Genomic DNA, 21,243 nt, shown 5'->3' with positions numbered 1-21,243 from the left:
GAAAATGTTTAATAAGATTAAACAATTAGTGCGATATCCACATGCTTGTCATGCCTGTAAGTCTTAGCCCTTTATATGTAGGCTTTGCGCAGTCCTTCATGCTATTGATTCCATGCTTGTCACTCATAGCAGTTTATTAGTGTGCACAAATATGTCCTACTTTCCTGCTTCATCCCGTCTGTACCGCCATTGTTTAATAAGTCACGTGCTGCCACATACACTTACCCTGTCCAACTTTAATCATTTCACAAGTGGTCATTTTAGGAAAGAGGCAAAATACACTGGCTTTATGTCAAATATGCAGCAAGTATCAGACTACAAATCCCAGCATCCTTCAGTAGATTGAGAGTTGTAGTTCAGCAATAGCTACAAGTCTCCAATCTGGGTAGTCATTTCATATCTGTATTTAATAAGGGATGAAGACAGTATGATGTTTTGTCTAGAAGCTGCCAGCCAATGCCAATATAGCTTAGGTGCTTTGGACCGTATGTTCATGACAATTGATCTGAGAGTTTCCACTTGAGGTAGGGTCCTAGCAGTCACTCCCCATTACCTCTCAGCCAAGCAAAATGCAGTCTTATAGGTATGGACAGATAACGCCTGTTTTTCTGTAGGGTTTGCATTATTATTGTGAGGCATTCCCTGTGTTTGCTTTCCATTAGTACATCCAGATGTGCACTCTTGGACCAAATGTCAGCAGTTGCTGGAAGGATTTTATAAAGATCGTACCCACATTTCCCCTGTGCCTCGGTATCTCAGAGGATCTATCATTTTCATATGAACTAAATAAAAACTGTCAGTCATGGGGAAGTGGGTGTGATGCTGCTGCCGCACAGCGAATAATGGCATTTGAAGTAACTGACCAGAGTAAGGGTCGATATCATGTCTAACAGCTTTTTATTTCAGGTAGGTTGTGCACTGTATTTTATGAGAAAAAAAAAAATTTAATTCTTTATATGTTATGTAGCTTTGCCCAAAACATTCACTTTTAAAACCTGAACCTTTTTATTACAGGTATTTTATGAGAAAAACAAAAGCAAAAAAACAATTCCTTGTATGTTATGTAGCTTTGCCCATAACATTCACTTTTAAAACCTGAACCTTTTTATTACAGGTATCCTCACTCCCTGGATCCTCGCTTGCCATGTCTTCATCTCATACATATGGCAGGAGGCTCAATCCAACTTCTGCCGCAGGGACTCTGCCAGTGCCAAGTGAAAATGCTCAGCCAGGTAACACATTTAAATCATTTACCTAAATTCATTCATTTTTAAAATTCCAGCGAAGACCAATGAAAGGCTAGCTTTCTGTGTGAACAGCTTAGAGGCAGGAACATACCTAGCTTGTTTAGAGTCCTGTGCATCCCTTTCCCTCACTAGCACCTCCCCACTGTATGTGTATGCATGAGTCTGCCGTACAGTTTGAATGAATTGCCGGCCTGGCTTTGTTCCCCTTCCCTCCAGGAGAGGGGTGTGTGCTAGGGATTTCGGTGACATGTAGCGGTAGTCATGCATGTTTTTGAGAGGGGGATGGGTGTAACAATTTACCAAGAATAGATCAGTCATGTCTTTGCCAGTCGAGGGTCAAGGGTCGTTTGACTCAGAATGAGGGGAGGATAACCTAGTAAGGGGGCCAGATAGGGATGTGGCTTTTGTGGAAGACTGCTGGCAAGTTTCTCTTAACCCACTGAGTGCCAGGGAAAAATCCAGCTTATTCAACAGCACTTTTCATTTGTTTATTCGAACTGTTGTTGTTTGAATTTCCTTGTCTGCAAGGATTCATTTGAAATTGACTGTTGAATAGAAAATGCTTATTACTTGGTTCTGTAGAATATACTTATTGCTTAGTTTTTATATGTATATATTCAGATGTGATTATTACTTGGTAGGAAAATGCAGAAGCACGTATACACATACGTAACTGAGTTGCATACTGCAAATACTGAAACATGAAGAGAACAGCACACTCCCTCTGCCTGGGAAAACAAGACTGGACTTTTTATATTTAAACAAGCAGATGAAAACAAATGGATGTAACATAGAAAAGGGGGCACATTTGTTGCCGTGCCATTGGCTCTGCATGCCATTTAAATTTATAAAAAGTGTGCATGCAAAACCTTGCAATGTAGGTTAATCTTAACAAGGGCTTTGGCACATAGTACACTCTCCCATCTGCATGTAACCATGGAAAATGTTATTATTGTTAACATTTATTTATAAAGCCCCAACATATTCTGCAGCGCTGTACAATAAGTTCAAAGAAAAGGCTGGGATACTAGATAAACTGCAGTCTGATTTTGTGCATAAGGTATATTCTGTATGTCTTCAAGGGGACAAAATCCCATCTTCCAAAGTTGCATAGAAAACATATTTAGTTTTATTCCTTATTTGGCTTTGTAAAGATATTTTTCGCTTAGCAATAAAAATTCCAACTGAATGAGCCACAAAACATAACATAGGGATTCTGGGTGCTGTGTGTAGGTGGGCTTTAGGATGCCATAGGGAGGCCTGGCAGATACATTCCCTTGGAGCCTTTGCAGACATAGGAGTCAAATATAAAGTGTGTTCTGAGGCAGCCAATAGGGCAAATGGAGCTGCACTGGGCTTGAGATGTATCATTTTAAAGGAACAGTAACACCAAAAAATGAAAGTGTTTTAAAGTAATTAAAATATAATGTGCTGTTGCCCTGCACTGGTAAAAGTTGTGTGTTTGCTACAGTAATACTACTATAGTTTTTATAAATAAGCTGCTGTGTAGCCATGGGGGCACCCATTAAAGTTGGGAAAAAGGAGAAAAGGCACAGGTTACATAGATAATAGATGACCTCTCTAGAATACAATAGTGTTTATCTGTTATCTCTTATGTGCCTGTGCCTTTTCTCCTTTAAATGGCTGCCCCCGTGGCTAAACAGCAGCTTTGTGTATATAAATTTCTGAGGCAAACACACCAGTTGTACCAGTGCAGGGCAGCAGTATATTTTATTCTTATTACTTTTTATACACTTTCATTTTTTGGTGTTACTGTTCCTTTAATGCAAAGCTACAAAGGAAAGTTGTTTTTTTTTATAAAGTTTAACCTGGGTCACTAGCATACTGTGATTATTTGTGCTATGTATTGCTATCCTTATTTTTTTATATTGTGCCCCTGTTTGCTCAGACACCCAGGGAAGGGTTCCATATGGTATCCATCCCTCATGCCATAAGGCATGTCTTTGGCTAGAAGCACTCTCTTGAGGTTGAATATGTCTCATATTATGCTTACCTTTATAATGATATCCTTGCTTTTAACTCTCTTGTGATTTTACAGGTTCTTTGTTTGTCTGAACCTTATTGGGTTTTTTTTTTATTTTTGATTTCTGCTAATTTCTTTGTAAGTTTGAGTAAGTTTGAAAGCGGACTAGGCAACCAAATAATGTAATACAAATAAATAAAAGTATCCAGGTGATATAATTAAAGATGCCGTTTGTAACAGGTCTAGCAGCCTATAGTAGTCAAACCAAATACTGGTCAAGTTAGTTTTTTTCTCTTTTAAACATGTGACCAGTAATGGCTGCCAGCTTGGTTGGAATTATTCACTAGACTTGCTTTTATTATGTTCCTTATGCATGAAGGATGTGAAACATGGGGCCCTTCAGTTGCTGGGACCTTCAATATCTTGCTAGCTGAAATTCATAATGTGTGATGTATTTGAGTTTATCAACCTGAGAAACTATACATCTTTAACAGAAAGGATATATATGGCACCAGGTATTCTGAAAGCGGTTGTTTTTCACAAGAGCACAGTACCCATTAAAATGTGCTTTGTGCCATAGGCCTGAAGGTTTTTTGTCTATTGTTAAGTACGATAAGTGTATTTACTACTTTTGAACTATTTCTCCAACAGATCAAGATGCTGTAGACCATAACCGCAACCTTCCAGCAAAAGGAGCCTCCCCCAGAGGAAGTATTTCTCCACGGTGAGTACTGTTTGCACATGAGAAGTGAGCAAAGAGACTGCTTGGCCAGCTTATTCATCTCTTATCAGAAATTCTCTGTTGTGTTGACATTGCAAAGAATAATAAAGATAAGCTACATTGGCAGAAAAGGAAAATGGTTGCAAATTATAAATAAAAGTCCTTTAATATAAATATGGGAATGTGCTTTTTATGAATGATCTTTAGCTAGAATGTCTGGCAAAGCCAAAACATGGCTATGTACAGCTCCTGTACACAAAGGCAGAAAAACAGTGCAGATTTTGGGACACTTTACATATGTTGCATTTAAATAAGTTTTGCTGCTAAATTGCATTTCAGCCTAAATTCAAACCAATGTGTTTCACCTTAGCTAAGAGTACTGAATGAAGTTTCCACACTTTAAAGGGTTAGTTCACCTTAAAATCAACCTTTAATATTTTTTAAACAAAACCACTTTAAGATAATTTGAAGTTGGTCTTCAAAAATGTAACAGATTAAACAAATGTTTTCCTCTGCAGATTCGGGTTTAGGCTGGCGCCACACGGGCTGATTCTTGGTCTGCAATAAAATGCGGGCAGAGAACTGGCCCCTTAGCTGGCATCAGCCTTCTACCTTGGCTGCACTTGGAACCATTGCATCGGTCTGGGTGCAGTCATACGGGATGGTTATTGGCAAAGAAACATGAGAGTTTGCATTTCAGAGGCAATAACTGATGTGTGTGCCTGCAGCCGGGGGCCGCACAATGTTTCCAGGCAAAATAGGAGGCTGTATCAGCCCTAAAATTCTGTCATCTATCTGGTTGCTAGAGCTTATTACGCTAGCAACTAGGTAGCAGTTAGGAAGTCAGAATGGAAAATATATTTATATAATTTCTTTTGAAATACAGGAAGTCACAAATATACTTTTATTCTGTTCTTATGGATTTTTGTTGCAGTAAATGTTACATACAGGTCTGAGTTTCATTGGTTTTGCATTAAAGGTGCAATAAATTTGTTCCAAGTTCCCTGAAAGTATTGCCTGTGTAGTTAAGTAGCAAGTTAATATTACTTATATCTCATGTTATTGCTTTGATCTGTCTAACATGTGCATATTCACTAACTTTGGAAAGGAGTCAGTATAATTTGATTTGTGAAGTGCCAAACATTCAATGATTTTTTTTTCAGTGTAAGCAATGCATAGGGATCATCCAACATGAGCTATTGCATGGTACTACAGTTAAGATGTTTATTAACTTGTAAATGTAAAGTTGTAATCCAACCATATAGAGGCTAGGCCTTCCTAAAGCTCTTAATTAATATTGTTGCAGAAAAAGCAATTAAATGTTATTAGTTTTATTTGTGAAATATTTTTAGTGGCTTCATTCTAAATAATGAAATCTCAAACAGAGAAAGCAATGGGAGTTGAAATTTCCTGGCTTTGTAAATAAGTAGCCACTCTATTCAGCAACTTGAGCTGAATCCCCGCGGTTCTCAATTCCCTCGCCTTTAGAAGTCCTCGTCCATCATGGTGCTGGCAATTCATATCAGGGCCTCCGACTCCTGGTAGCAGCCCTCAATGATAAGTCAGATTGACGAGCAGTCCCAGGGCGAATACTTTGCATTTGTTTTTCAATATGGGGATTCTCCTGCGGAGGAGCAAGGCTGACAGTTGAAAGACTGATCGCAGCCTTTAATCCTGTGTACATTTTTTTAGGGAAATTGTATCCTGCTGCACAGGATAGGTTGGCTCAGCTAGCCATTAGGTGAAATGCTGGCAAGGGACACCTGCTCTCTGCTATGTTGTTTTACTATACACTGCCTTTATTTTGCATTTATGGTAGTGTAAATAGGGGGACAATTACACATGCTCCTAAAACAAACTTCTGAAGCCCTATAAGCAATTAGGCTTCATAGTGCCGTGGGAAATGGCCTGTTTTGGTTGCTCATTAATCCTTTAAAGTCAAAGCAGATTTGGGATTTAGTTTTAATTAAAACTGATTTCCTGTAAATTGCAGAACTTAAGTTTCATGTTTTTATATTCCCATCCCTTATAACCTAAACTATAAAAAAAAACATATATATATACATATACACACACACATACATTTTAGCATGACAATATGTTTTGCTGTTTATTTCACACATAGTTATGCTAATGGTCTGCTAAAAGGCATCGCATGCAGTCATTTTAGGAATGTGTTAATTTGTCTCCCTCTTCCCTTTGGTTATTTATTTCTCCATCCTAAGTTTATTGCATCAGCAAATTCTTAGAACCCTGCAATGAAATTATACTTAAATTAATTAGTATAAAGTGAACTGTAGTGAGTGGTTCAGAAACAAGCTATGATTAGGGGCCCAACTGGAGGGCCCAGTTGGGCTCTGTCTGATGTGCATTTGCAGAATGGCTGATGGCTAAAAGCTTTGGAGCAGCATCATATGCTTTTGCTGTAAGGACACACAACTTTCTGTTATACCACTGCCTATATTTCATGCAAACCAAGATAAAATATTTAATGTAATTCCTCTATGTTCTTATCTAGGTAAATGTAAGCATTATGCCACTAGTTTTATAAAGGCAGAAGAGGCTATACCCTTAATATATATATACATGTAATAATAATGTTTACTTGTCTATAGAGTCACACCTAGTGTTCAAGCTGGCATAAGTGGTGCATTTCATCTCTGTCCCAGAGAACAACTGCCTGCACTGCTTTAGTTTTGCCAGCACCGTTGCCCGTGCCATAACTACTAAACTGCAGTTGGTTATATAAATGCACTGTCCATCTACTTGCCTCATGAACATGCACCTACTACCCCACACACAGCTCCCAATATTAATGGACTGGTAATCTCAGAGTTGGGCCCCTTCTCATCTGTCTATGCTGTGTGCTCCTGATATAATGAGTATGTCCTGCTGTGTAGGAAGGGAGGGACAAGGGGGCATCATCAGTACAGTAGTTGGGGAAAAAAAACACGTACAGCAAAATAGGGTTTGTAATTTGAGAGAGACGGGAAGTTCTGACATTCATTTTAAAGGAATCCTGTCGTGATTTTTATGGGATACTTTTTTTTTTTACATTGCAAAAAATTCACTCTACCATTTAAAATTTTATTCTTAAACGGACAAATATATTTTTTAGTTGTAATATGGGTGTGTAGGCGCCATCTCAGTGCATTGTGCTTCAGTCTGAGCTTTCAGATGGATACAGTGCTACAATATGTCCCATGTAACTGGAGGAGTCCCAAGCCGGACTTGGATTTCTTACTATTGAGTGCTATTCTGATACCTACTGGAAGCTGCTATCTTGCTCCCTTCCCATTGTTCTGCTGATCGGCTGCTGGGGGGGTATAATTATTAACATTTATTTATAAAGCGCCAACATATTCCACAACGCTGTACAATAAGTGGGTTTCATACATTGCACATACATAGTAATATATAAAGCAATCAATAATTGATACAAGAGGTGAAGAGAGCCCTGCCCAAAAGAGCTTACAATCTACAAGGAGAAATCACTCCAACTTGTTGCTCAGCAGTAAAGTGTGACTGAAGTTTATCAGAGCACAGGTCACATGGCAGTGGCACCCTGGGAAATGAAGGATATGGCTAGCCCCATGTGAAATTTCAAGATTAAATATTTAAAAAAATCTGTGTTTTTGAAACAGATTACAATGCAGGATTCTGCTGGAGAAGCTCTATTAACTTATGCATTTCGAAAAAAAACATGTTTTCCTATGACGGTATTCCTTTAAGAGCATAGGGGCATTATTTTTGTTTTTCAAGCCCTCACCTAGTGTGTAGAATTGGCACTGCTGGATTGATGCTAATGTGTCTAGTTTTACCAGTAGATGGCAGGCTGCAGGCTTGGAGGTAGGCTCTATAATCTATAGGGAGCCCATTGACACTAATATTGGGAGGCATATTTTTTTTTCTGGTGGACCAAGCAGGAGAGGGGAAATACTGTTCTCTTATACAGAAGTACTGAAAGGTATTTTTTTTGCCCATTACAGGTTGAACATCTATGGTGTGGGGTCAGATAAAATGTGAGTGATGTCAGTAACTGGAGAGTTATATTTTCAGTGTTTGGCTTATATGGACTTTTTTTTCTTCTTGTTTTATAAACTTCATCAGTTGGTTGGATTAAGCATTTATATGTTTATTTCTATGTGTAGGTGACTGGTTGTGCTTCCATTGCCCAAATTGTCTTACTGAAGAATGTTACTAAGCAGATTATTTAAACATATTCCATGTGTTTGCCTGGTCTACAATATTTCCACAGATCTCCTTTGAACAGTCTTGCCACCTCTCGCTTTGAGCCATCAGGAAACAGTAGTCTGGAGAGTGTCCCCCCAGCTGCCACCAGTATAGAGCAGCTCCTAGAGAGGCAGTGGAGTGAAGGGCAGCAGTTTCTGCAAGAACAAGGAACCAGTAGTGACAGTAAGTATTGTTATGGTGCGTTTGTTTTCTACAGGGATGATTGGAATAGGAATGTGCAGTGTGGCCCTCCAGTGCAAGTGTAACAATAAAGAACAGCAGCTAATAGATGCACAGAGGGCCCAAGTGGGGTTGGTCAATGCATATGTTCTCTGTGTGTTTCTCTTACCTATTGGGTGGGGGAAGGGCAAAGAAATGATTGCAGTAATTTTAACTTAAAGATGTATCTGGCCTGGCAGTAACACAGCTGTATCCTGAAACATGTGTTGGACATGAGCAGTAAGTAAGTAAAGGCCACTCATCAGTTGGTCAGTCCCCAGCCTCAGTGCAATGCGGAAACATCTGCTGGCCAGAGTGCCTTATGGTGTTTAAGTTTTCTCCAGCAGCAACATCTATAACCTCTCAAAGCCCTTCCCTAACAATGCACAGTGCCTCCCTCCTTCACCAGCACCAATGCAGTCAGACACAACAGTTCACACACCCTCCACAAATTTCTGACCGTGTTTCTAAAAGCCTTGCACAATGGAATCCTATTGGTTGTGTTGCTTTCCAAACAGACTTTGTATTTAGTCTGCGAGTCCTATGTGTTCATCTTTTGTGCTAGGAGAAATATAGGAGCAGATTTAGTAAAGTTTGTATTTTTTTTATTTTATTTTTATTTTTCCGTTTTCCCGAATCAATTTTTTTAGCACTAAAAATCATGTATTTAGATAATTACTATAAAATACTATTTTTTTTCTAATTTAGTGTAAAAACCATGAAAAACTCGAATACAAAACTTCACCATCTAAAAGCTGTCAAGATCATGTAGTCAAGGGGACTGTCCTTATATTGTAAAACCTTTATTTAATTTGAGGTTTTACTGGTTTTTTTGTTTGTAATTGCAAGAGTATTCTTGCAATTTTGAGGTATTCTTATTAATATTTGTTCTGCGTTTTTATTGGTTCACACTTTTTATATTTGCTTTTTTTTTACTAAATGAGTAGACATTCATCCAATTACCAAAATACAGATTTTAATAAATCTACCCAAAGAAATTTCTACTTAAGTTTCATTGGTCAAAATAGCTTGTGAGGGTTTTGTTTTTTTACCTCTAAATCTGTTTCTTCATGGAATATTAAAAAAAAAACCATCTAGGATTGTTTTGTGAACTAATATGAAATGAAACCGCACATAGTTTGCAACTTCTTTCCCTTTATTATTATTTTCCCTGTATTTCCAAAAAAACTGTTGGAGATTGGGTAAAGGATTGAGCGGAAAATGTAAAGGTATACATTCATTTTAGAATAATTAAAGTTAAAACTGTTGTGCCCTGTACTTGCACATTTCCCAGTCTCTAAAACTTTCAGAGAAGCTGTGTGCTCTAGCTTTGTACATGGGATAACTTTGTTAGATAAGAAAGAATAATCAAAGAGTGAAATATGAAAACAAAGTTAACATTTTTTAAAAACCCATGTTCCTAGATGGAATGCATGCAATATTCTAGTTAAGAAGTTTGGCACTGCAGATGTTTGTAATTGACTCCGAAAAAAGAGAAGTGCAATGGGTTGTTGGCAGTAAACGTGATTCCTCTCCTGCTAGTATCTTTTATGAATGCTGTCCTGACAAAATGCTAATTGTGAGGAAATTCATGCCGGGATAATCCTTTAAACATGATAGCTAGAGGACAGGTTTACCAAAGTCGTACTGCATCTCATTTGGGCACACTGAGAGTCTCTTTGTATGTGCTTAGAGAGGAGGGATAAGTGAAATCCTTGGGAAATGCCCAGATGTGGCTATTCTAGAAAATCAATCTAAATCAGGAATGGAGGTCAAGCAAACAAAGGAATCTTTATTGTATGCTAAATACTCAAAAGAAAAAAGGGGAAAATGCCGATCAGTAGCTTTGGCGCATCCTAGGTACGTTTCTGAATTTTGACACAAGCAACCTTGTTTTCAGATTATATTCATTTTATAGGGTAGAGATGTTTATGTAATCCTTCCTAAGTACATCTGCAGTGCCTGATCGGCTCACAGAGGCATTATAATTATTACTTACCCCTGTTCTATTAATCCTGTTAGTGTAGTGTTCACTCCACTGTTATTAGTGGCAGGGACAAGGCTAACGTGGCCAAATTATCAAGAATTAGTGATTTTCTCTGTGTTAAAAAAACAATTAAATTCAGATTTATTTTATTTACTTTAATTCGGGAAAGAAAAGAGACTTCCTAATTTTAGGAACTGCTGATAACCAAAGTAATTTAAGGTATCATGAAATTCTGAAATTATCACTGTAAAGTTTCAAATTAATCTCAATCATGCCTTGGCAAAAAAGGAAGGGGCAATAAAAGGATAAATGAAATGCAGCTAACTTTATTACATTTTAATTTGAGCCTTTTTGGAAGTTTGTGCTGTTCTGACATTTTTCAGCAGATATTTATTTTGGTCTGATTAAAGAATATTTTTTTTTAAAAGCAAATACAAATGTATCCTCTGCTCTAATCACCCCCAGTGTGCCTTTAGAAGGCAGCCGTCTATAATATTATGAGCCTTGGTCTCCAGTTAGAGTTGTCAAGTGTTTGTTGTCTAAATAAGTATGACATTTACCAGTGCAAATTTCACTCATGTGGCGCCATAAGATACTGCCAGGGAAATCTGTTCTCCTTCCATTTCATCAAAGACCAGGAAATGCCGAAGCCAAGGGATTCAGGAACCATGGTGGTCAAGATCTGATTAGGAGTTTTTCACATTGACAGACTGATGAGCACAACAACTGACTTTTTTTGTTATCTTATTGGTTTTATATGCTGGTATTGCTATGCAGATTTTTCTTAGCTGTACTACTTTACTAAATATTTGTATAGTATTTCTATATCTTTTTTTTTTTTTACTATTGTTAAGAGGCAACATGTTTAGACAAACACACCTTATATACATATATGTATGTATATATAAATAAAATCATGTTTATAAGCATATCATTTGAATACATTTTACATGCTTTTATCTACCATGCCTTAAAGCTACAGGTATGGGATCCGTTATCCAGAAAGCTCCGAATTATGTAAAGCCTGTCTCCCAAAGACTCCATTTTAATAAAATAATTCAGAATTTTAAAACTGATTCCTTTTTTTCTGTAGTAATAAAACTGTATCTTGTAATTGCTCCTAACTAAGATATAATTAATCCTTATTGGATGCAAAACAATCCTATTGGGTTTAATGTTTTATTGATTTTTTTGTAGGCTTAAGGTATGGAGATCCAAATTACAGAAAGACCCCTTATCTGGAATACGTTTGGTCCCGAGCATTCTGGATAACGGGTCCTATACCCGTACTAAAAAAAATCTTAGTATTAAAAGTAAAATAGCATTGGTTTTGTCATACATATGGATTTATCCTAGCAAGCACAATGTATTTTCTAATCATTATAGGAATAAATAGTAAATTAGTTATAATTGCTGGTTTAAATAGAACATATTTGTTTTGTCCCCAATAACTATTAATTATAACATAGTTAAGGTCCTGTTTTATTATTACAGAGAAAAGGGGAAAAAGTGAATTATTTGTTAAAAATGGAGCCTATGGGAGAAAGCCATTCCATAATTCGGAGTGTTCTGGTTAACGCGTTTTTCATATTAGGGATCACATACCTGTTTAAATTGAAAAACCTGTTTTGATTTTTATCTTTTTGTCATTTGTTAGTGCACAAATCCTATTAACACACACTGTGTTTGTATCAAATAAAGGTGGCCATACACAGTAAGATTTGCTCGTTCTTTGGAGCAAGGACCACATCAATTATGTAGATCTCGATCTGAGGGGGAAAAAAAAAACTTTCAGATCGACATCTGGGCCAGATATTGGTCTGGGAGGGCCCATACACTGGCAGATAAACTGCAGTATTGATCTGAATCTGCAACTTAAATCTACCCGTGTATGCACTTTTGCAGTTTATCTTAACTACCATTTGCCCAACCGATAATCCTCTGTCTACCAATATTACAGGAGTATCTGTCAGAAAAGCCCCCGGACTGGCTATACAATCCCAAATGGTCGAGCAGTATGGTTGAAATGGGCATGTGTGACTATCAGTGACGTGCAAATACAGTAATTGTTGGTACATGCAGTGTGGGCCCCTGACCTAAATACAGGTGCCTTTGCCTCGGTTTAGTTTTAATGATGGATACCTATAACTTTGATTTTTGCTGAATTACTAAAATCTAATGAATCATTTACACATTAGATTAGAAACTTTAAAATAAAATGCATTTTTGGTTTAATTTAGTTTTAGGCATGCTGAAATCACTACACCAGCTGCAAGTGGAAAACAGGCGACTGGAGGAACAGATAAAGAACCTGACGGCCAAAAAGGAGCGCCTTCAGCTGTTAAATGCACAGCTTTCTGTCCCGTTCCCAACAATCTCATCAAACCCCAACACATCCCCTCAAGTGCACACATACCCTTTACAGAATGGTAAGACCACTGTGCCTGAATACGAGACATTATCCATGACATAGTAAATCATTTTTCCCCCATTATTCTGTTTTTGAAGTTAGTTTCATCCGTGTCTAAATTCCAACTGCTGCTAACATTGAAAGTGTATATTGCATATTCCAAGACCTGCAAAGCTATTGTTTAATTGCCCCCAGAGGCTGCATTAATGCAGTTCCAAGAAGATTGCTAGCTCCGCTTCCACTGACTACTTGTTTTTAGTTCTGTATCTCCATGAAATTATATGAGATTGCATTTAATCTTTCACATTGGAAAGCAGCTTCATTAGCACAGAGCTGACCAGCTGGAGGTCTGCGGGCCAAATGTTGCACTCTGAGAAAGTTTTTTGTGGACTTCAGTCTGTCCCAAAATCCTGATTTATTTGAATGTCATCTTAATTTTATTATGATCTGGCACCTGAATATGTGGTATACCCACTAACTGAGAAACCTTGTACAGCACTGCCTTAGAAAAAGCGTGCCTGCATTCTTCTCATTCTGCAAAGCAATGAACTGCCTCCTCTTATACTAACCCACTGCTGGATGTTACTCTGAGAGCTCAACAAATTACCAGTGTAAAGGAATATAGCTCCCAAAGAACACGTTAAAGCAAGCATTGGCCTTATTTGCATTTTATGCTCTGCTATGGCATGGGATATGGTATATTGTGTTATTGCTGTGATCCTGTAATGAAACCTGCTTGGAGCACTTTCTACAGAACAACAAATGAATCAGGTTTGTCACTCTCTGATATATAACTCAGAAATAGTTCTTTATAATGTGAATGCTTAAGTTGCACCAAATAGAAAGGGTTAGTATTGCTTACAAACCTACACGTGGTTTACAATATATATTCCAATGGAAGGAAGCAGGATAAAGAAGATATTCCTTAGGAATTCTATAGATGGTTATATTTTGCTTTTTTAATAAAACTATAGGTGGCCATACATGTTAACATCCGCTCGCTTGGCGAGGTCGGCAAACAGATCTTCTCTCATATCCCAACCTATGGGTGGGCGATATCGGGAAAATGTAGGCAAATTCGATCGTTTGGCCCTGGGCAATGGGCGCAGTGGGTTCGGGGACCGCATCAACGAGCCGATGCGGTCCCCGATCCGACTAAATCTTTTAACCTGCCCGATCGATATCTGGCCAATTTAAGCCCAGATATCGGTCGGGCATGCCCCTCATTCCTGCCCCCCTGCCCCTGTCCAAGGGACTGATATCGGCAGCTACAATCATCCCGTCTATGGCCACCTTTAGTATTTCTATATTATGTTACATTACTACTTCATTTGCTGATCACTTGGTATCGTATCTCAGTGTGATTGTTTATCCGGTAGTTTTCACATCATGATGGCATTAGGGTAGCTACAAATGCATTCATCACCCCACGCCAAAATACATACTTAAAGTATAGGCCCTGTGTTCTGCACTCTGGCTGATTTTGTATAAAATCTTTGTGTTTATCATAATTGTTACAGTGAAATAACATGAGCATTTTCTATTTTTATCAGTATCCAACAGTGATTCCTTAAACATCAGTAAGAGCCCTCATTTAGGGAACTTCCAGTTGGACAACGCCCTTCCAGTTCCAAATCAGGTAGGGTGTGAGCTTACCAGAATGAATCGATTTCATTGTGTAGCTGTTGGGCCTTGTAACACAGAGGTACTGCATGTTCACATTCAGCTTATTTAGGCTTAGTTTGGGCCACAGGGAAACCTAAAGGTAAAATGGGCACTCAAGGAACCCACAAATGCCAAGTATGTTAAAAGAATATAGTAAAAAGGTCTTTTTGTTCCATACAACATCTCTGAAGATAGCATCTAAGATGTATGAATGAGTGCCTTCTGTGCACAAAACTTGTAAAGCATCAAAGATGTTGTTTTGAATAAAATGTCTTTTTTTTATTTCACTATCTTTGTGTGGATTCCTTGAGTTCCCCCTGCCTTTTTGTTTCCTTATGGATTTCCATTTTCCTAGCTGAGAGCTGGTGCACCTGGGACCACTTTTATCTACTCCTTTTATGTCCCTGTGTCCAGCTTTGGTTTAAATTTCAAGCAGTTTAAATTCAAGACCACAAACCAAATCTTGGTTACTTTATGTATTGAATTTGTTTTGGTTTTTTTTTTTTGTCTAAAAAGAGTTACAGCCAGTCTGTTGTGTTTTGCTGACCCATAGATGCCCCCCAGAGCTCTACCAGAACAACTTGGTGTATTTGTCAGATATCATGATTTCTAGAAACCGTGACACGTTATGAAAAGAGCAGACTAAGGAACATTGTGTGTCAATGCGGTTTAGGGCATTTTGATCTCCTGGTGTTAATGGTACTGTAGACCAGCCGCAAGAATTCCAGACAGCAATGTTGCAGATGTTAATGAGCCTGTCGGATAAAGGGTAATAGATGCTGCTTTGTCTTGTGGGACACTGGCTCTATATCTAGAATACATGCCATAAAGCAAGATAGAACTCCTGTTCTTTGCCAGAAAGGAAGTACTCGGAAACGGATTCCCCTGTGCATTCATCAAAAGCAACATCAGTCCGTCCAGAAGATAAGTATTAACGGACAGATTTAAGCTGCCAATTCAGGCCCTTTAGACCGATTCAGTAGCTTATCTGCCCATGTATTGGGCCCTCCAACAGGCCTTCTCAACCAGTATCTGGGCAAAAATCAGCCCAGTGATGATCAGGCGTGCTTGATTTTTCTGCTGATTTTTTCCCATTTTATTGTAAAGAGGTCAATCACAATACAATCACATTGCCTACCCAAGGTGGGCATATCTGGGAAAAGATTTGGTCGTTTGGAAAACTCACCAAACAAGCAAATGTTACCATGTATAGGCACCTTTAAACATTGTCTTTCAAAACACTTCCTTACACATTACTACATTTTCAGGCAAAAGTATCTGCTATTTTCCAGCAAGAGTATGGCTTTAAAGCGGACCTGTCACCTTAAAAAATAATTTCAAATTGTTTTCTATTGTGTTTGTCAAGCAAAATAAACTTTACTTACACTATATAAATTATTTTAATCTTATTTTCTTCAGCCTTGGAATTCAGAATTGCAGCAAGCAGGCAGGGGCCATTTTGTGGACACTGTTATCAAAGCAGGCATTGCATCCTGCCAAAATCTTGTTTCTGTGCCAGTATGGGGGAACCTGATACCCATGTCCATGCACTGGTTACACAATTACATGGTGCAAAAGGAGGGGGAATGTGAGGAGGGCAGCAACATCTAAGAAGTTCTGAATTGAAAGTGAAAGTAACTGTCTGCCCCACCTCTATGCCTAAGGCATAGAGGCGGGGCAGGCATTATATGATTGACAGCTGGGATTTTAAAATGCTTTTATAATGGGTTTGGATGTGGTAATAAAATAAATGATTTTGGGTTTCATATTTAATTTGAAAAGGGCTTTTATTATACAGCTTTTTATGTCTGGGTGACAGGTCCACTTTAATGGGGAAAAAAATTGTCAGAATACATGCTTTTTAGGGAAACATCTAATTACCGGCATTAGTCGGTAGTAGCAGGCATATGGTGTACTCTTAGACAATTTCTGTATAATTTATAGATTGCAACATAGGCCTAAGACAAGAACCTCTAGTGTGGCAAGCATGCTCAAAGACTTGTGAATGTAGCACTTACAATGCCACTGAGTCAGTTTCCTATGTGACATACATAAGTTATTGCTCTATAGTAAAAGTAGCAGTTCACATGTGGAAGCCTCTGTAGTCTGGTTTCATAAGTGTCTGGTAAGCCTTTGATTGGAGCTATTTGGGGTGATTTCCAGCACCATTTTGGGTTGCACTGGTAAGAAGTGCTGATATGATGTAGAAGCATAGAGAAAAAATCATTTCCTATTTTAGTATTATCAAAGTTTTATTTTGTAATGTTGTATGATGTCTCTATAGGAACTTACGTCAAGTGGACAAAGCACCAGCAGTTCTTCATCTCTTTCTACACCACCCCCCGATGGACAGAGTCCAGCACAGCAAGTCCAGGGTGTTCACAGGATAAATGGTGTGGCAATGGGAGCACTAACAAGTGGCATTCAGTCAGTCACACAAGCTCTTCCTAATGTTGCGAGTGTGGGTGCAATTATTGGAGCCTTGCCAGCAAATCAGCTGTCTATTAATTTTGGAGCTCTGAATGGGGTGATGCAGAACCCGGCTAACTTGCCTCAGACTGCTGCTCTTACACATGGATCCATATTGCCTAATGTGACGCACCCCATAACGTCCTCATTAGCAAACAGGTAGGTGTCAGACAGCACTACTGTTTAGGCTTGTGTATGTATATATTAATAGACTGTAGACTAGAAGTGCAGATTATCTGATCCATGATTTTAGAGGGTGGAGATGCAATGAAACATGCATAAAATGATATTTGAATTTATTTGAATTTCCTTACATATACAAGAAGTATGTGGTATAGATTCACGGTGCCACCAAGCAGAAATTAAATTCCTGTTTGCACATCAAGCAGAATATATTCCAATCAATTATTAGTTTATTTCATTTTTATTAGTTAACTTCCTTGAGAAAGAGAGCTTCCATCTGCTTGAATGATCTGCAACTTCTGTCACTTTTTTTGTTTGTTTGTTTTGTTGGTAAAAAAAAAATCTATGGAATTCTGTTAAGTCAGTTACACATAACATTTTTGTGGCTATTGATGGCTTTCGGTAGTATTGACTGATAGAATATATTTTACATGGATCCTCACCAAGTTTCATTATCAAGCAGGGCCAGCAGTTTGCATATGGTTGCATTTGTGTTCCTGAGTTACTCTTCAGTCAGCTGCTGGCAGGACAGTACTTTTGCAGAAATGTGCAGGAATTAAATTAATGTTCCTATTAATATGTCCTATTACCGTTAATGTGCTGTGCAACTATTACTGGCCTTGTAATGCTATCATACTTGTGAATATCCTCAGGTGCCATAGATATCTGATATTAAGGCCACATCTAAGCAACTACTGAATGAAAATAAGAGAAAGCACCCACAAAAAAGGGGTCTAAAAGTAACGTTATTGGTGCCCACTGTATTGGCCATGAGCAGCGTGGCAGCCTCAGCTGTCTTATAAGAAGAAAATAATCCTACATATAGTTGCATACATCCTGTATAACATAAATATTAATAGTGAATGCTTCTGTTTTCTTCTGTTATTACAATAAATCCTTTCTATTTTCTTGCAGTGCCTCGGGACTTGGGTTGCTGACAGACCAACAAAGACAGTTGTTACTCCATCAGCAGCAACAACAGTTTCAACATATTCTGAATTCTCAGCAGCTTACCCCTGTAAGTTACAGAAACCCTAAAACCTAGCTCATTTGGAAGAGAAAGTGGGGATTGGCATGATTGCTGTGGGCACTTACCCTATCATATAATAATGTAAAATTGCTCAGAATGCAAGAAAGAATATAAGACTGCACCTTTCCCTCTGTTACACACTGCTGACAAGTCACATTCATCCATCATATATCTGTGACTATTGTCAGTCTGTATATTGGATAGAGACTGAATTATATCAGTAAAATTATATGTTATTTAAAAATTGTAATAGTTTTTTGTCACATTTATATACTGTGAAAGAAATTCCTCTCATGCTTATTTTTTTCTCATCCGTAGGAACAGCACCATACTTTCTTATATCAGCTGATGCAACAGCACCACCAACAGCAGCAACAGCACCACCAGCCAGAACTGCAGCAACTTCAGATTCCTGGAGCAGCCCAGTTACCCTTAAACAGCCTGCTGGCAGGAGCCCAAGCTGCCCCTCTTCATTCCACCACTACCAACCCATTCCTTGCATTGCACGGAGACACCGCAGCTCAGAAAGTGTCCGTAAGTGGCTTTTGTTTTCAGTGCCCCAGGAGCCATACTGCAAAGGATAGTGTAATGTGAAAATAATCAGCCCAGTGGCTTTGGGCATAACTTTACATTTAATGCTTTGTGATACATAACAGAACAGCAATTAAAATCTCACCCCCCCCCCAGATATTATTAAACAAAGCTCCACCCCCTCCCCAACCATCCTTGTCTGTGGTTTATAGTTCAGCCGCCTCAGGAGGGTGGCCTATTTTCTCTGTCTGGTATAGAATATTTATCAATATAAATAGAAGCCTACTGGAGAAGAATGATGTGTTTTGCATGATTGTTTGGCTCCTGTTTACCTTGTAAGAAATGCACATGCCTGCATGCAAAGATTTTAAAATACTCTCCTTTCCATTAGAGACTTGGAGATAAATCTGGGCCGGTTTTGCAAGACAAAAGTTGATCTCCAAACGACAGAGATGCAAATTATCTTCCTGGCACTTGTCCCGCTGCAGACGGAAGTCTTCCTTTTTGTAGCTACGAAACAATGCAATTGGAGATAAAACTGCACAAAATATTTGTGTCCATCTCTTGTAAGCTAGACGGACAGGCAACACACTGCCGGACGCTGCAGGCCAAGGCTAACCAGCAGGGCTGTACGGTGGCAGCCTTTCTCCTGAGGCTTTTGAATATTTATATAGTGTCCTTCTAGTTTTTGATGCACTGAAATATGACTGTTATGCGAGAGTCCAAATAGTACAATGCTGTTGTCGCTGGCAGATGGATATTAACCATTGGACTTAAAGCTACTAAAGGAAACTGCCTATTGTATGATTCCGTAACTCAGCAGGTATCTGCGTGGCATTTACCCTAACGCTTGCTGGCATCATGGTGCAGTGCTCGGTTCCGCTACCCAGTAGTGCTTTGGGCATCTGTGTCTCTCCAGTGATCACTGGCGGTTGTTGATGTACAAGCAAGAAATTCTCTTTGGATGTCTATCCCAGCAGTTCCGTTTGTGCAAATGAATGCAATGCGCGCTCGCAATAAGAGCTGCCATTTCTATGGAAATGCTTTCCTACGTTGTAAGTGCCTGTTGCAAAGCTCAAAGAGCAAACCTGAGGCAGACTCTTGTGCACACCTTAAAGGGGTAATATTTATAAGCAGCAGTAAGTATTCATGTTGCACTAGCAGCTGCCTCCAATGCCACTACTACCCCCCGTGGTACATATTTATTTGTAAGCAGCAAGGAGTTATGCAACCTCTAAGCCCTGACACTTTTTGTGATCCAACCTAGTTTTTTTTTTTCCTAATAAATTTCTAGAACAAACACAAGTACCTTTAAATTATCCACTAACATTAATTGTGTCATTAATTCATTAATAATGGGACTACACTTTCTGTATGCAATGCTCTAGCAGTCGGTTACAGAAGCAGTGTAGTTTTAATGGCGGTAGAAAAATGGAGCCCGCTGTAATTTGACTCCCACTGTGTATGGGGGATTGCAGTGGCGTCGCACAGCTCTTACCTCATTCTGTACATAAGCTTTTGTGAATCACTTTTGTATTGTTAAAAGAAAATTCATATGGAGAGGTAATATTTTGATTTGTAATATTTCTAATCGGCAGATAAAAGAACAACAAAAATTTAATTTATTTTTATATTTTTCAGGGGAATTTTAAAGGATCGTCTTGGATTTTGTACACTCTTTTTGTAGGCGTGGTTCATTTTCATATTGGTTTCTGCGAATAATTTAAACGGATGTGTTTTGATATGGGGTTTCAGAAATAAATTGTAATGATACAAAGGCTGGCCATGTTACTACAGGAACACTCTGTTTGGGGTATGAAATCACATGACTTGCACCAAATAGCAATATGGAGGCTTCCATGCCTTCAGTCAGCGCCGGCTCTGTTCCTTAGTACAGTCTTCTCCAACGGGGGGTTCATTCTTCCAATCCGGAGCAGTTTTATTGCTTGTGTGAGTGCAATTGGGCACATGTGCTGGATTTAGATTTATGTTTACATCACAGACTATTTCTGTGTATTTTCTTCCAGGCCTTATTGACTATACAGCAAATGCTGGCTGCTTCCAAACTCACGCGTGCAAGGTCACTATTGAAACACTGGATTTTACATCTATCACTCAACAAAACATTAATAACCGATGAATGAAAACCTTCATTCCTGTGGTCCAGTTGACTGAATACTAGAAATGACTGTGGTACGTTATAGTCATTGCCAGTGAATAGTCCTTTTAAGAAATATATATATATATATTTATGTAGACCAACTTATTTGCAAAAAGATATTTAAAATTCACCAACATCTGCAAACAAGAGTTCTATGAAAGTCTAACGTTCTAATATCTCTCATACTTGCTGGCTACTGCTTCTTAAAATGTATGTTTTTTTTCCATTTTAAATTTTTGTTTTAAGGAGTGGAGGGGGGAGGGAATTTGTGTTTTGTTTTCAATCAAAATCTTAGCCATGCAATAAAAAAAAATGACTTAAACTACTCTGGTGTTAAACATTAATGTATAAAAATCCAAAAATCGTTGAATCACAAATAAAGGCTTATATTTTGTCACACTTA

At 38.4% G+C, this 21,243-nt stretch overlaps 1 protein-coding gene across 9 annotated transcripts in view; it reads left to right on the top strand.

Moving 5' to 3' along the window:
• The window catches only part of mllt10 (MLLT10, histone lysine methyltransferase DOT1L cofactor), a 137,009-nt gene extending 115,766 nt beyond the window's left edge, over positions 1–21,243 (top strand). For 7 of the 9 annotated variants that reach the window (XM_012965640.3, XM_012965637.3, XM_031903498.1 and 4 more), the window contains 10 exons: positions 1,115–1,232; positions 3,883–3,955; positions 7,942–7,974; positions 8,211–8,368; positions 12,632–12,820; positions 14,355–14,440; positions 16,751–17,094; positions 18,034–18,136; positions 18,467–18,682; positions 19,071–21,243. In XM_012965640.3, the coding sequence (XP_012821094.1) occupies positions 1,115–1,232; positions 3,883–3,955; positions 7,942–7,974; positions 8,211–8,368; positions 12,632–12,820; positions 14,355–14,440; positions 16,751–17,094; positions 18,034–18,136; positions 18,467–18,682; positions 19,071–19,115 (1,365 nt within the window). In that variant the 3' untranslated portion in view covers positions 19,116–21,243. The remainder of the gene's footprint in view (positions 1–1,114; positions 1,233–3,882; positions 3,956–7,941; positions 7,975–8,210; positions 8,369–12,631; positions 12,821–14,354; positions 14,441–16,750; positions 17,095–18,033; positions 18,137–18,466; positions 18,683–19,070) is intronic. The other 2 variants (XM_004915433.4, XM_004915434.4) reach the window with 1 other exon arrangement.

Source organism: Xenopus tropicalis, chromosome 6 (genome assembly GCF_000004195.4).
Source record: "Xenopus tropicalis strain Nigerian chromosome 6, UCB_Xtro_10.0, whole genome shotgun sequence".
NCBI lineage: Eukaryota > Metazoa > Chordata > Amphibia > Anura > Pipidae > Xenopus > Xenopus tropicalis.
Note: the sequence above shows the minus strand (reverse complement) of the source record. Positions and strands in the feature narration are given on the sequence as shown.